This window comes from Apostichopus japonicus, chromosome 23 (assembly GCF_037975245.1).
Source record: "Apostichopus japonicus isolate 1M-3 chromosome 23, ASM3797524v1, whole genome shotgun sequence".
Classification (NCBI taxonomy): domain Eukaryota; kingdom Metazoa; phylum Echinodermata; class Holothuroidea; order Aspidochirotida; family Stichopodidae; genus Apostichopus; species Apostichopus japonicus.
The window spans coordinates 13,378,816-13,395,017 of record NC_092583.1 but is presented as its reverse complement, the minus strand read 5'-3'; the positions used below and the strand labels follow the sequence as shown (position 1 = coordinate 13,395,017).

At 36.7% G+C, this 16,202-nt stretch overlaps 1 protein-coding gene across 7 annotated transcripts in view; it reads right to left on the bottom strand.

Annotated features, from left to right (window-relative positions):
* The window catches only part of LOC139965097 (low-density lipoprotein receptor-related protein 2-like), a 98,587-nt gene that overhangs the window by 43,617 nt on the left and 38,768 nt on the right, over positions 1 to 16,202 (bottom strand). For all 7 annotated transcript variants that reach the window (XM_071967331.1, XM_071967327.1, XM_071967328.1 and 4 more), the window contains 15 exons: positions 15,929 to 16,066; positions 14,019 to 14,144; positions 12,794 to 12,919; positions 12,512 to 12,628; positions 9,388 to 9,513; positions 8,377 to 8,505; positions 6,941 to 7,070; positions 6,157 to 6,315; positions 5,091 to 5,320; positions 4,242 to 4,424; positions 3,300 to 3,449; positions 2,426 to 2,554; positions 1,070 to 1,195; positions 750 to 869; positions 223 to 339 (listed from right to left, as the gene is read on the bottom strand). In XM_071967331.1, the coding sequence (XP_071823432.1) occupies positions 223 to 339; positions 750 to 869; positions 1,070 to 1,195; positions 2,426 to 2,554; positions 3,300 to 3,449; positions 4,242 to 4,424; positions 5,091 to 5,320; positions 6,157 to 6,315; positions 6,941 to 7,070; positions 8,377 to 8,505; positions 9,388 to 9,513; positions 12,512 to 12,628; positions 12,794 to 12,919; positions 14,019 to 14,144; positions 15,929 to 16,066 (2,106 nt within the window). The remainder of the gene's footprint in view (positions 1 to 222; positions 340 to 749; positions 870 to 1,069; positions 1,196 to 2,425; positions 2,555 to 3,299; positions 3,450 to 4,241; positions 4,425 to 5,090; positions 5,321 to 6,156; positions 6,316 to 6,940; positions 7,071 to 8,376; positions 8,506 to 9,387; positions 9,514 to 12,511; positions 12,629 to 12,793; positions 12,920 to 14,018; positions 14,145 to 15,928; positions 16,067 to 16,202) is intronic.

The following is a 16,202-nucleotide window of genomic DNA, read 5'->3' as shown; positions in this document are numbered from 1 at the left end:
CAGTGATATAGCTGACAACTTTACAGGTATAAGACATATTTTGACAAAACAGCAAATTGAACATTATTGTGGGACAAGTTAAAAAGGTCTAGTTGGACCTTCAAACTTTTATTTGTCACAGGTTAAATGTGCCTTTTCGATTTGATATCCTAATACTGTGCGGCTTAACTCATTACAATTAGTTCCTGTATCTATCCATAAGCTTTATTTCGGTGTGCTTACTGCAGTTCATTTCATCACTGACATCAAAGCAGTCCTGGAAGCCATCACAAATGCCACTGACATCAATACACTGAGAGTTAGCACACTCAAAGGTTCCTTCTGGACACTCCGGATATGCTAAGCCAAAAAAAAAAGACAGAATATAGATAGACAGACAGACAGATAGTTTATAAGTTAGATTATTCATTAAATCTAAATACCAGGTTTTGCTTATAAATACTTGTTATTGATTGATTAACTGATTGATTGATTTATTATGTAGATCTTTTTAATACTATACCAGTATGGCATACTGTGCATTTAGTTTTTTTTTTTAATTCATAGAATGAGGTCGATTTTCTTGCCATACTGGAAAACTCGTAGCTTGCCACCCATACATACATGAGGGGGAACAAACCAGGCCTGAGTATGTGTTTTCAATAAGGGGACCCCAAGCTTTTTATAGCTTAGGGTCTCACCAAGTCTAAAACTAATCGCTATGATTTTTTACATTGTAAGGGAGAGAAAACAATATGATAAAAGCTTACGGCAATTCAAATGTTCATCACTCCCATCCCTGCAGTCATTTTCAAAATCGCACTCATAAACGTCAGGAATGCAACGGGTGTTATGACAACTGAATTCGTCTTCCTCGCAGACATGGTCATCTACCAAAGAAAAGACAAACTTGCATCCTGAACATGCCATTTCTAGGAGCATGCTGAGATTTCTGATCTTTCAATGATTGAAAATGTGATTGATCATGCAAACAAATAGTTGGCTCAAAGACAGTGAGGAGTTTTCTCCTTGTATTGTAGTATATTTTTAGAAGCAGAATTGAAATGACAGAATAAGTTATGATACTTACAACAAAGAGAATATTCTTCGTCCGAGTTATCTCCGCAATCATTATCTAGGTCACACATCCAGGAGTCAGGTATACAATTACCATTTCCGCAGGTGAAAGTATCCCCTGTACAGCTGGTATCAGGAACTACATTGTTAAAGAATAAACAGGAAAAAGTTTAAATAGAAATCAGCAGGGGTGAAGTTGACAACTATGATGCCATTGGCTCTACATCTTTTATTTTATTTTGCTTTCATAGTAGGAAATCAACATAGTTAACAAGTTTTGTTGTTTTTGTCTAAACCTGACCATAGGCTCATCGTTGAAGCAATCTTTTTTCATGTTCTCTTCATAATTAACTTCCAAAATTTATTATTTGCACAACTGGCTCAACACAGTTTGGTACCATTTGGTTGGCATATTAATATGCCCTAGATCTTTGCATGATTCATTTCTCCACAGTAAGATGGTACCTGGCTTTCAGTAATAATAATGCTGTGACAGTTAGAAATGCATACAATGCAGTGGCTTGATGACCAAATTATTATAAACTTAGTTTGCACAACCTGGAAAATGCTTCTTCCATTTTAACATTGATAGCTCAGGGTAGCATTTTTTTTATGTGGGACTGATGAAATAGGAAACCTTTTGTTCTTATCATATTTTTTTCTATCAAATTTGCATCAAAGTTTTACTCTTCATATTTGGGATGCATCATAAATGAATGCAGTGCACCACCTGGTATATTTGTAACTCGGCTGAAGGTAATTGAAATATCAACACTTACAACATCCGACATGTTGACATCATAGATGACCTTTAACCTCCAACATAACCTAACACTAGACTACACTCTCTGGATAGGCCTACAGACTGCTTGTACTAAATATGAGATTGCCACACACCCAGGTATGGGTTTGGACTCTACTTGTCCTTCTTGAGATGTCATGCTCATATGATTTTCAAATTTGGAACTCCAGTGACCTCAAATGACCTTTGGCCGCCACCAAAACAATCAGTGTACACCCAACTGCTAAGTATGAGACATGCTCAAGTTGTTGCCCATCATTATATATCCATACTTGTATATGATGTATTAAACACACATATGACCAGCACCCCTCTACATGTTCACACTCATACAACACCCCCCCCCCCTTAAACCACCTTTACACACAGTTGTGTTTTACAATCAGACCACTTACCCTAATCTCACCACTTAACAATTCCCCATTAACAATAGAATTCTTCTGATGATGTGGTGAAAGTTTTCAAATGATGTCTGAGAACTTGAAACTCGCTTTGTTCAAGCAGTTCACTATCGATCATGATGGCTCAAATACACAACAATCATAAAGATAATATTATTATACTGACCAACACAGACTCTTCTATTGTTGAATAACACTAGGTCAGGGGGACACGTGCAGATTGCTTCTCCTTGTGAAGTAGAGCAGATATGACTGCAGCCTCCGTTTTCTGCACCGGTGCACGCCGGTCCTGGTCCTAAGAGCAAATATACATGGCGGGGGGAAGAATGGGTCATATCATGGAAACTTATCTTATGGAACAAAATGCGGCAGCAGAGAGTGATTGGAAAATGAATTCATGAATAAAAAGGTGATAGAAAAACTAGAAAATCTAGAAAGGGAAGGGAGTCAATTGTAGCATAATTAAATTACACTGAAAAATATCATTGTCTGGTAATGAATTTGAACAATAGATATATCATGACAAAGTCATACAATCTTCTGAGACTATTTATTAGTGATGACACCTTACATAAATTATCCTCAAATTACTATTTAACAACAGTTGCAATTATGTAACAACACAACTTCTGAGCATTTCCTATTTTGATTGTATGGTCCAGTGTTGAATGCAAAGTATTATGATGTGTATCTATTCAAATATCCCCGTGTAAGTGGACTGGGGTTTAGAGAGAGGATCATGCTGTTTATTGTTGTGCCCAGAAAAACCTGGATTACTTTTCTTAAAAAGTATCTGTTCCAGTGCTGGAAATAACTGACCGGCACCAACAGCAACTTGCAATAAAAATTCAGCCGCCTGAGTTTAAAACCCCAAAAACATAAGCACTTGAATTATCACTATGTGGTTCACTAAGAATCTATGTCAGTCCATGACCAATGTGAAAGTTAGATCATGGAATACTAATAAAAAATTGCAGCTGGCCCTTTGAATAGGCCTACAAGGTGGTACTGCATAAATATATCATCTCTCCCAGTTTTACCTTCTATGCAGTTAGAAATGTCTCCTGGAGAAAGATGTGACCCATCCGGGCATGCACAAGTGTAATTCTGTCGACGTCTGAGACCATTCATCGTGGGTGTGGGCAGGCACAAATGGGAGCAATTATGGCTTTCACAAGGATTTATTAAGTCTACAAAGGGACAAGAATAACCAAGATAACATATTTAGCAAATAATAAGGACATCAATACTTAAATGATCATTAAACCATGAAGTCAAACTTTGAGGTCTTTTTTATGTGTTTACTTCTTCTCATACAATATATATATCTCCAATGTGTATGATACAAGCACACATTACATCATTTCATTCCTCCCCCCTCCACTTCTCACCTATTTTGTTTCAAAAGTGTTGAATATTTTTGACAATAAAAACTTTCTTTTTTAAAATTTTGGACAAAAGAAAATAATACAACCAGGTTTTGATGAATATTTTCCTTCAATTTTAAATCAATCACAGTTCCAATTGACTCTCTAAAATTCTAAAAAAAAATCTACAACTTCTGAAACAAAAATAAGAAAGCATACTGGCCAATCAAATTGTTGTTGCTTACTTTTAATGCAACTTTGTATATCTTGTTAAACAGCTCTGATACTTTCAGATCAAAATTGGCTTTCTATGAAATATTTTTTAATTTTCTTTATAAAAAGTGTTCAAGAATATCAAGGCAAAATGTGTACACTGGAACTTGGACATGTAATTTACTGAATAAAATCACTTGAGTATTGTGCAAGTGTTGGGGCAGGAGATGGAAACAAGGGATGGGTCAGTTCCAACAACAGCTGCATTTTGGAACCTAAGTTTTGACACATTTTCATATTGATACATTCATTTTTCTTACCAAATTTACAAATAATAAAGAAAACATATTTTCTAAGGTGAGCAATAAGAAGGAGAAGCATGATCAAAAAAAAAATACTAACCACCCAAGTTATATCGCAGAGGATGAAGGACTTTCAAATCTTGCGGATTGAAAGTTTCTACTTGGAGAACCTCTGGTGGTAATCGCCCCAATTTGTCCATTGTAAATACAGAAAAAAAATCATTTTCTGAAGTCCAATAGATGAAACTTCCAAATACATCAAGACGCACTGGTAGGAAGACACCTGATGGAAGAAGGAGGTGATTATATCTGATTTACAGGATCTTAATAGCGATGAGCTGGACGTTTAAGGCCTTCTGGATATATCAGGTCAGCCTCAATCATTCATGCTGCACATCAGTATACTATAACACAGCATACTACAATACTATTCATTTAACTACACTACACTACACAACTCTACAATACAATACACTACAACACAGCTCAATACAACACAACACAACTCACTACACCACAACACAGTACATTACCATATAATACAATTCACTACACTATAATCCACCACAATACCCTGCAAATACACTACAGTGCCCTACATTAACTAAAACCCTCTACAATATAATAAACTATGCTATGATAGATTGCAATATAACACAGTATTCTACAATACAATACACTGCAATATCATAATACAATGCAATACACTACATTGCAAATACATTATTCATTATAGTGATATTGAAGTGAAATTCTTAGGCAGATATTGGAGTCAATTTTGTAACAATGTTAATATCAGATTTCTATATTGATATAAATCTAGTCACTATTATTTTGATCAAACTTGAAAATTCTTAAAGTTGAATTTCACAAGTTGATAGCAACTATTCCACATATCAACAGGGTATCCTTTAAGTGACTTGTTCTACATATTTGTCTTTAAACTTACCATAATTTCTACTCAGGGAGGTCACAAATTTTCCATCATAATTCATGGAGAATAGTCCCAATAGCAGGTCGGTGAAGTAGACTACGTCGTTATGGTTGTAGTCAATTGCAAAACTGTCCACTGAGAAGAAGCCTTCAGTTACAATCTCTTGTCGCTGATCTCCATTCATCCATGCTTGTTCAATAACTGGCCTACCCTGTGACCCAACTGTGTTGAACCAGTACATTAATCTGCATGTATAAACAACACACTCTAGAACATGTATTAACCATGTGATGATGTGCCCTGAAGCTTGTTCAATAACTGGCCTAACCTCTAGCTGACCCAACAGCATTGAACTATTGATCTGTACATACAAACAACACACTCTAGAACATGTAACTTGTGAAAAGATGCAACACTGTGATGCCTGTTCACTGACAATACAAAACATTACGATCTTCCCTGCCTATAGCAAATACCACCCCATTCCCCTGTTTGTGGTCAAAGACAGGAGATTGAAAATATACCCCAGTTTGTAATGCTAGCCATACCGAATGTTCCTCTGCACATTATGCATGATTAAACAGACAGTGTTTCAGTGGGTCAAGCCAATTTTGTCTTCACACAGGAATGTAGTGCTGGCAATTAGAGCACTTGTGGTTACAATCATACGGTGGCTGGTCAATTAATTAGGTGCGCTAAAGGATGAATCATAATGACAGTACATGGGGTAGTTTATGCTATCAAGTAACAAATTATTGATGCTCGAGTGAATTTGAGGAGCACTGTTTATCTATAGGCAAGCTTGACCGTCATGTACACCTTTGCAACATAAAATTTGTGACAATGTGCCTATTAAAATCCTGAATGATCACAACGCCATGAAACTGAACAAGTGGTTAGTTAGCTATTGTAAGACATAATGAACATACCACACCATTATTATTAGTCACACTGTAACAAATATGTTGACCCTTTATAACAGTATCAACATTTTGTCAGACAGTGCACCTCATTTTAGTCATTGTTTATTGCGTGATTGCTTTTGAGAGTCTCAGTAAACATTTTTTTGTAATAGCCTTACCCTCTTTTTGGATTTACCGCAAGCCCTTTGGGTACTCCAAATTCCATTCTGGCCACTGTAAGTTGATAAGTTCCTTCAAAGTTCATGACAGAGATTCTAGGCACATCATTTAAAGTCATGCCTCCAAACGGATCTCCATAGTCAGTCCAATAAATATTACTGGTTGGTAAATCAACAGGGAGAGATAAAGAGATGAAAAGGTCATTAAAAAATGCATATGTTGGTGATGGAGGCACTAAATCTTGGTGGTTAAATAGCTATAGATATGGCTCTCTTTACTTTGGTACAGAACTTTATTCTCATCAAATTACAGGCATGAAAGAGCTGGCTACAGTACGTATAACACACAGCTCTTAGACCTCATATTGTATGTCAAAAGTAACAGTATGATGCAATTTTTTGAGGGTTCACATACTTTCCAAAATAACACTAACGCAAAATGTAAAGATGCAGTATAATTACAGCCCGACAAAAGTGGATGGCTTCAATATTTTACAGCACATTATAATTAAATTAAGCTTGTTTTCTGTTTCATAAAATTATGACAAATTTTTTCTGAAGGAAACTATTAAACATCACCAAAGATACTTCTTTTTGAAAATTCCATATTCCTTCTTTTTTGTGTGTGTGAAACCATTATAGATTAAGCCAAAAAAATTGTTGTTTTTTTAAATTGGTACACTAGTTATCCTGAGAGAAAGATAACAATTTATTGGCACAAAAATTGGGGGGGGGGGAGGGAGAGTGGGTGGTAGACTCAACAGAATTTTTTTATGTTACTCACTTTGTTAGAAAGTCTACTGCGATGGTGTCTGGCTGGTGGGCGTGAATAAAGTGGGTGACTGTTGGATTGTAATTGTCCAACTGTGATCTAGTCAAGACATTTGATTCCGTATCCAACCAGAAAAGAGTATCTGTGTACAGAAAACAAAATCACAAATTCAGAGTGATATTTCTCCCATCAGTTATTGTCCTGTTTTGGGGGGGGGAGGGTGAGGGGAGAAGAAATAGTACAGAAAAGTACAGGAATAGCTATACAACAACATTGTCATGACAATTCCATAATGTAGCATAGCCTGATTTGCATAAGAATTCTGAGCTTGTCTTTATCATATTATTAGGTTAAATGTGCAGCCGACAGCATAGTTCTCATGGGAGGAAATATTCTCTTGCACTCCTCTCAAACAAAAGCACAAAAGAGTGTTCAGTGGCAATGTCGGTATTGGAATTGTACTTTCACAATCTACAGGTTTCCTTAACGACTATGGAAACAGAAACTTTAATAACAATGCACACATATGGTGGGGACCAGAAGGGATGCTGGACATAAAATTTAGCAGCTCTCTCAAAGTTGAGACTTATCCTCTTGAAAGTTACAAAAACAGAAACAAATTCCCACTGTATGTTTAAGAAAGAACTCCAACTCATTACCAAAGCCCAAAGTATGTATTTCTACCATTTACCCATGTTATTAGATCTCTTAGGGCCAAGAAAACTCCAACAAACAATTAGGCACAGTGTCAAAAAGAAACCGTACAGCAGCTGTAATATCCTGCTCAGCTAGGATGAACCAAGTATCAAACAATAGGGGTAATCTCTACCCTGCAGTGCCTATTGTGTGAAATTGTGTAGCACGACAGAGTTGGACCCGTGCAGCCTGGCTGCAGCCCCCTCAGCATCCTACTTTTCACATTTTACCTCACAGAAATAGAGAACTCAATGTTACAAGGTCTGTCTTTCTATCCTTTAATACTGTAATCAGTCGGAACTTACTTGTGAAGCCTAACAGAGTACAACCTGTGCAGCCTGGCTGCAGCCTCCTCAGCATCCTACTTTTCACATTTTACCTCAAAGAAATAGAGTACTAAATGTAACAAGGTCTGTCTTTCTATCCTTTAATACTGTAATCAGTCGGAACTTACTTGTGAAGCCCAACAGAGTACAACCTGTGCAGCCTGGCTGCAGCCCCCCCAGCATACTACTTTTCACATTTTACCTCATAGAAATAGAGTACTCAATGTAACAAGGACTGCCTTTCTATCCTTTAATGCTGTAATCAGTCATAACTTACTTGTGAAGCCTAACAGAGTACAACCTGTGCAGCCTGGCTGCAGCCCCCCCAGCATACTACTTTTCACATTTTACCTCATAGAAATAGAGTACTCAATGTAACAAGGTCTGTCTTTCCATCCATTGATACTGTAATCAGTTATAACTTACTTGAATCTGGGTCATAGTCCAGAGCCTTTGCCCATGAGAATGGCAGGTTCCATGTGGCTGTGTGGTTTCTTGAAACTAGATTAAAAAACCTGATTTCGTTTCCGAGTGATTCGACAAGGACAGGTTCCCCTATGTAATACAAAGAGTACAATATTCATATTTTATGTTTCTTTTCTGTTTCAGTGTTATTACTTGTAGATTTAAAGAAAAATTGAAAAGTTGTTTTGGAAATGCAGCAAGATGAAACAGTGGGTGTAGGATGGAAATTTGACAGCTTCCAAACAAGATGCACAGGCAAATAATTCCTTCCTTTTGCCCAGTCTTCCACCTCCTGAAGTGCATTGCATTATAATTATCCTGCAATGATGTTGCTTCATGAGTGATTTAAAATGATACCAGTTACAACTGTAAAGATTGCTTATTGATAATGTTAGCAATGGGATGATCTGATTATACTGAGTCTGGTAGTTATATACTGGTATTCTAGCATAGTTGCCTGTACGCCTGCTTGCCCTCGTAGATTGGTACTCCTACTGATACTCGAGATAGTATGGAAAATCTAGTATAGATACTATTGCAGATTTAGGTTCTTTTACTTAGTGACTTGTACTCGTAATTGTACTCATACCAAGGGGTATTCTATTTGTACTGGTACTCATGCTGTTGTATACTCAAACTACAAGTCTGTTGCATGGATGGTGGGATATATTAACAAAGGCGGATACCTACTACATACACAGGTAAAATACTTACCTGTTGATTCCATAGCACCTAGCTAATACATAATATTATATCCTCTTGCACATTTAATGGATTGTCTTCTACATAATTATGATTCATCCTGTTTCATGAGAATAAAATGCCTCTCTCTGTACATTCATTTGTAAGCTACAATTGTTCTTTTTTAAACTTTTCTTCAACCAAGGAATCCCATCCACATCTCTGCATCTAGTTTTTCAAGTAGATGTTATATACTAAACAGATGATTTTTGTTCTTTTTTTTCAAATTACCTTCTTTTGGATAGCATGTGTTTGGTCCAACAGCAAAAAACCCTTCATTACAGCTACACTCATAACCTGGCTGTGTGTTATTACACAACTGAATACATGGACTTGCCTCTTCACATTCATTGACATCTAATGGTAAGAAGAAGATAAAGAAGAATAAAATCAACATTTCCATCCTACTGAGGGCACAATCTGAGTCAGTAGATTCATGGTGATTATATTAAAGTACTAAGGACACCTAGCCAATTTGCTGCATATTCAGTACATTTGTAGTGTGTGGAAAGGAATAAAATAGCAGAACATCAGGCAGTCACTCACATCATCAACAATGTGCATAATTAGCTAATGTGTCTTCATCAATAGAACTAGAATTAAGAAAAGACTTGTAAAAATGGTCAATCTTTGATCCAAGTTGCAGCTATTTTCACAATTTCTATGCTTATTAAAGTGATTAAGACAACGCTGTTCATAGGTGTCCATAAACCTTTAACAAAAGGGCCTTTTTTATTTTATAACCAGAATGCAAAATGCATTGAGGTTTCGATGACTTCAATGCACTAGTCTTCTGCTTGTTAGTATAACCAGAACTAGCTGTTACAATAACACTATGGCATGCTAACACAGGTCAGTCTATACGTGGTTATACACACCTCCATCAAAAACAGTAGGGTTCTTGTACTCAATGTTATGAATCCGCACACCAAGTATTACAAACCAAACCAAATCTCTAATAACTTCGCACATTAAGGTTGCAGAGGAGTCCACTTATGGACAATTTAGATTGGAATATGCCCACGAAACTTGAAAGAATCAACTTGAAAGAAGCTAATACAGGTCACTGGAGGTCAACCTGAGGTCAAAGGTCACCCAAATGCAGGTCTACTATTGTATTACAATAGTGTAACTCCCAACCTTGATGGACATTTGGTTCTAAAGTTATTGCAAAAATACTAGTTTTTGACCCCTGACTGACCTTTGTTGACATTGGATCACATAACTGTTATGTTTTGAAACAATCCCTTACCCCATTCACAACTAGTCCCAAAATATCAACCTTGTGGACCCTGTCAATGGTAGTTTCACAAGTTATTGAGAAAAACTAGGCCAACATTACAGCCAACTCCATGAAGTGAAAGCAAATCTCAAGTTCACAGGTGCTTGACCTAGTTTCTCCTTGGCAGCTGGCCAAGAAATGTTTTGAAATTCGTGGTACCTGTGCAACTTACATCCAACCAGAAGTACCAATGATCTACAAATATTTTCTAGAGAAGGCATGCTTCGCATAGGCGTAGGAGGCGGGGGGGCTGCAGCCCCCCCAACCAAAACTTTTGGTGAAAATTCGGGCAATATGCTGATAATTTTTCGGGCACCTACTGAAAGAAGAAAAGTTTGCAGTGTGTTTTTCATTCTTTTTTTTTTTTGGTGAAAATTCGGGCAATATGCTGATAATTTTTCGGGCACCTACTGAAAGAAGAAAAGTTTGCAATGTGTTTTTCCATTTTTTTGGTGAAAATTCGGGCAATATGCTGATAATTTTTCGGGCACCTACTGAAAGAAGAAAAGTTTGCAGTGTGTTTTTCATTCTTTTTTTTTTTGGTGAAAATTCGGGCAGTATGCTGATAATTTTTCGGGCACCTACTGAAAGAAGAAAAGTTTGCAATGTGTTTTTCCATTTTTTTTGGTGAAAATTCGGGCAATATGCTGATAATTTTTTGGGCACCTACTGAAAGAAGAAAAGTTTGCAGTGTGTTTTTCATTCTTTTTTTTTTGGTGAAAATTCGGGCAATATGCTGATAATTTTTCGGGCACCTACTGAAAGAAGAAAAGTTTGCAGTGTGTTTTTCATTCTTTTTTTTTTGGTGAAAATTCGGGCAATATGCTGATAATTTTTCGGGCACCTACTGAAAGAAGAAAAGTTTGCAATGTGTTTTTCCATTTTTTTGGTGAAAATTCGGGCAATATGCTGATAATTTTTCGGGCACCTACTGAAAGAAGAAAAGTTTGCAGTGTGTTTTTCAACGGTTAAAGTGAAATTATTATTATCGTTATTACTGTAACTTCCCCAATAATTATAACCAATATGGAAGGGTAATAACAGGGAAAATACAACCAAAATTTTTCGCGCTTTGCGTGCGTTTAACGTCTTATTGTGCGTGTCATATAGGCATTCATTGGTTATTGGCATGTGATGTAATAACCAATGAATGCCTATAATCTTGATAGCACATTACCTAATTTTTCGCGCGTGTAGCGTGCGAAAAATTTTGGTTATATTTTTCGGGCAAGTCGTTACAGCCCCCCCAAATCAAATCAGGCTCCTACGCCTATGATGCTTTGCCATTCAAGTGCACTATTCCATCGAAATCACATCAACTCTTTAGCAAAATATCCATACGGATGAGTGACAAGTGTTGCAGAAGCTCTAGCACTTTTATATCTATGGTCTGCAAGCAAGCCTTGGAAGACACTGTAACACACACACATGTATGTAGCTATGTACATAGCAATTCAGGACTTCTAGCGACACAGTTAAGTCAATGGGGATATTATCGCGAGTTCAGATTCAAATCTACGGATGCCCGTAAGATCATTTTCAATTGTCAATAGGCCCTCCTATTCTTATGAGGCAAATCGCCCATGTCATCTACTTATAGGCTGGACGATGGGAGATACAGTATATTATGAAAAGGTTTTTACAAGTTGACCCCTAGTGACCCTAAATGACCTTCGACATCCACCAAAAACGATAGGCTTTTTGTACTTAATGTGGTCAATCTACATACCAAAAATGAAATCAATCAAAGCTTTGTTTCTTGAGATATCATGTTTACAAGCTTTTCACTATTTAACCTCTGGTGACCTTAAATGACCTCTGACCTACACCAAAAACAATAGGCTTCTTGTACTTAATAAGGTACTCCTATGTACCAAATATGAGAACTGTCCAAGCTTCCCTTCTTGAGATATCGTGTTTACAAGCTGGGCTTCACACGCATACACACACGCATGATTACAAAGGTTACGATTATCATCGAAACCAAAAATGGCAAAATTATGGTATATTTTATAACACTTAAAGTGGCACTTCAAAAGTTATGTAAAGAGGCAATAGAAGTGTAAACCTTACCGTAACAGCTATGTAACTCTTGACTTGGTCTGTACCCTGTAAAACAGTAGCAAGCATAATACTCGCCGATCTCAGTACAATTCTGTTTACATTTTTCAGGTCCACAGGTTCCCGTCACTAAAGAACAAAGGAAGCAAATATTAAAGGTAGCATTTCCAAATTCTGTGATTTCTTCTCATGACATTTTTTCCGGTTCAAATGGCCGATGCTTATTCAAGAAGAGGAATTAAAGGTCCCGAATTGTTAGATTGTAAAATTTGTATGTTACTGTGAACCACTTACTGCATAGTTCATCAGTGAAGTCCTGACAATGTGAGACACCATCACATAAATCGTCAAATGGAATACATTCGCCATCACCGCAGGTAAATTCATCATCTCCGCAAACGGTTGGTTTGCTGGGATCACCTGTAACAAACAAAACAAACATTTTTAAACAATCAAATCAAATCATAATTTTCATTACAAACAGGACTTATTCAGCTTATAGTAGCTTTTTGAGTTGACTTTCATCAATGATGATGTGATGCACCTCGAGTCTGAAATCTCATGGAAAATGTAGACTTTCAGATTGATGAGTTAATTTTTGTTTAAAACAAATAGTGAAGCAATAAGTCCAAATTTTTTGAAAACTCACAAGTCTGCTTTTTGCATACAACAGCACTCCCATGAAAAGTGTCAAGCTGATGAGGGCTTTCATCAACCTTCATTTGATGAAAACATCTAGAAGTGAGTCTTGCTGTGATCAATTACAATCTTGTTTGGGTAAGAGTTAGGTAGGTTTGAAACAAAATGTGATACCAACTCAAGAATATAAAAACATTTCAGTGCTAGTGTAGTTTCCATAGCTAGCACGGTCTTCAAGATATTCCGTTCTAACATGCTAAATGTCTGGAATGCTCCTTTAAGGCAAAATTGATGATGACAGCTTCTCAATGTTAATGCAAATCTTTCATTTTATACATCTTTAATCTTTTCCAATGGAGTTTTGCATTGAATCTGATGAACTGATATAATGGTGTGTTTGTTAGAACAGGTAGTTTCCATAACAACTCCCTGGTTAGACTTTGTAGTGCAGCTGCTTTAATTGATTAGCCTCTGATGTTTAAAGGGTAATTTCTCAAAAATTAAAACTGGTACAGCAGTACAATGTTCATGGCCTTATAGCAGTGACTTTGAACAGCCTGCAACTTATCAAATTTAATTTGGTGCCCAAAGCCATCCTTTAAAAAAGTGTGTAAACATCTCTTTCTGAAACAAGTGACAATATAGGCAACTCCATTCCCCCCCCCCACCTCCCCCAACCCCCTCAAACCTTTCCATATATATCGAAGAGCCGAGTATTTTGCTTTGCTATTTTCAATTCTTCGCAACTTTAAGACAATATTCCAGGTCGCCAACTGACCCTAAAGATCTACCATGATGATTCATTGTATCAGCATGTGTGTGAGGGGGTGTATGGGTGTTCATATGAATTGGGTTACATAAGGATTTGTAGAGAGCTTACATGCATTTAGTGTATCCTCGTCACTTCCATCCTCACAGTCCATATTTCCATCACACAGGAAACCCTTTGGAATACAATGGCCGCTGTCACATCTGAAATTATTTAAAGAATCACATGGCCTGCCATCTGAAAACAAAAACAGAAAACCAATCTTTCGTGACTACTCCCTATTCGTTTATCTTGTCATTCACTAAAACCCATTCTATTCCTTCATTCTACAGTAGATCAAGCACGCCACTAACCATCATATCACACTAACCTCATTTGACTATCAGCAAGTCATAACATTCATCTCCATATCCCCAAACCACACACATTTATAGTTGTTGTTTAACTCCTCGGATGGACTACTCTTTTGTTAAGCCAAATCCGAAGAGAAGAAGTCTACGTTCACTAATATTTGGTTTTGGAAAAATTGTGTCGGCAAAAGAGCTATAAATCCTCTGTGGTGTTTATGTTGTGTTACTTTTATTGAAACCTGGCAGACAGGACCTTGTTACAATACTACCATTTTTCAGAACATATTATTGTTTTATAATATTTTTGTTGTCCTACAAAAGAAACCAGAATGCAAAAATGCATTGTGGTTTCGATGATGTAACATGAGCAGTTTTCTTCATGAATCTGACATAATGTAAATTGAGGTTGTACATGCTTACAAGGGTTTCACAATTTGACCTCTGATTACCACAAATGACCTTTGAACTCCACCAAATCTATAGGCTTCTTGAACTCAATGTGGTTCTTCTAAACACTAAATTAGAGGTCGGCCCAAGCTTCCAGTATTGAGATATCGTGTTTACAAGGTTTTCATAATTTGACTCCTGGTGACCACAAATGACCTTTGACCTCCACCAAAAACAATAGGCTTCTTGTACTTAATGTGGTACTTTTTGTACATCAAATATGAAGTTGGTCCGACCTTCCCTTCTTGAGATATCGTGTTTACAAGGTTTTCACTATTTGACCACTGGTGAGACCAAATGACCTTTGACTACCACCAAAATCAATAGGCGTCTTGTACTCAATGTGGTACTTCTACACACTAAATTTGTCTGACCTTCCCTTCTTGAGATATCATGTTTACAAGTGGGTCGTCACAAACGCACTCACACACCCACACATACGCCATCATAAATGCATAGGTTACGATGATCATCGGTGAAACCAAAAAAAGCTGTAACAACCTCCATCGAATGATCATCGGTGAAACAAAGAAAACATACATAAACATTCATTGTAAACTTGTGTTTTTGGAACAAACTTCACAGTAAAACCGCTTGCTTTTCTCACTTTGATCTCCAACATGACAAAATCAGTGGCCTTTCCAAACATTTAAATCTTGGTGGTCACAGCACTTAATTAAGGAGCGCAATGTTTATTTGTGAATGCCGTCCGGGGGAGGGGGAGAATTTTTTGATTAATTAAGGGTCCTTAGATGAAATCTTGTGATATATTTTGCAACTTTTCGGGCTTAGTCTGTCCGATATTTATTTTTTAATTGAGGCGGATATAAAAGTTATTCAATAACTGGATATTAACCCTTTTGCTTTGATGTTCTTAAATAATTAAGAGTCATAAGATTATTTGGTGCTATCTGGTGATTATCCATTATGAGAGAACAAAAAGATGTTTTCTGCTTTGTTAGTTGGGACAGAAGCATACTCCATCTCAAGAGGGTTTGGGGAAAGTTTACAACGTGAAGAAGAGTGTTGAAATTTTAAATTTAAATTCATGCAGGGTAGTAGTGAAGTTTAAGCACTAGCAGTTCACGTCGAGGCCTGTATCAGCAAGAAATCTTCTGTACTCCTCAGCTTATAAGTTGAGTCTATATAAAATAATTTATGTATATTAATTTAGGAGCTGAACAAGAAGGTGTGAAGGAACAACATTATAGCAAAGGGACTTACGACATGTTTGTAGACTTTCATCACTTCCATCTCCGCAATCATCGACAAAATCACAGGTTGCAGTCTCTGGTATGCAAATAGTGTTATTACAGGTAAATTCTGAGTTGAAACAATGACGGCCTCCAGGGTACCTTGTGGCTGCATATATCGAGCAAAATCACAGTTTTTTATACAAAAGAAAAAAAATAAAACTCATATATATATATATATATATATACATATATATTTATATAGACATATATATGTATTCATATATATATATAGTAGTAAATTT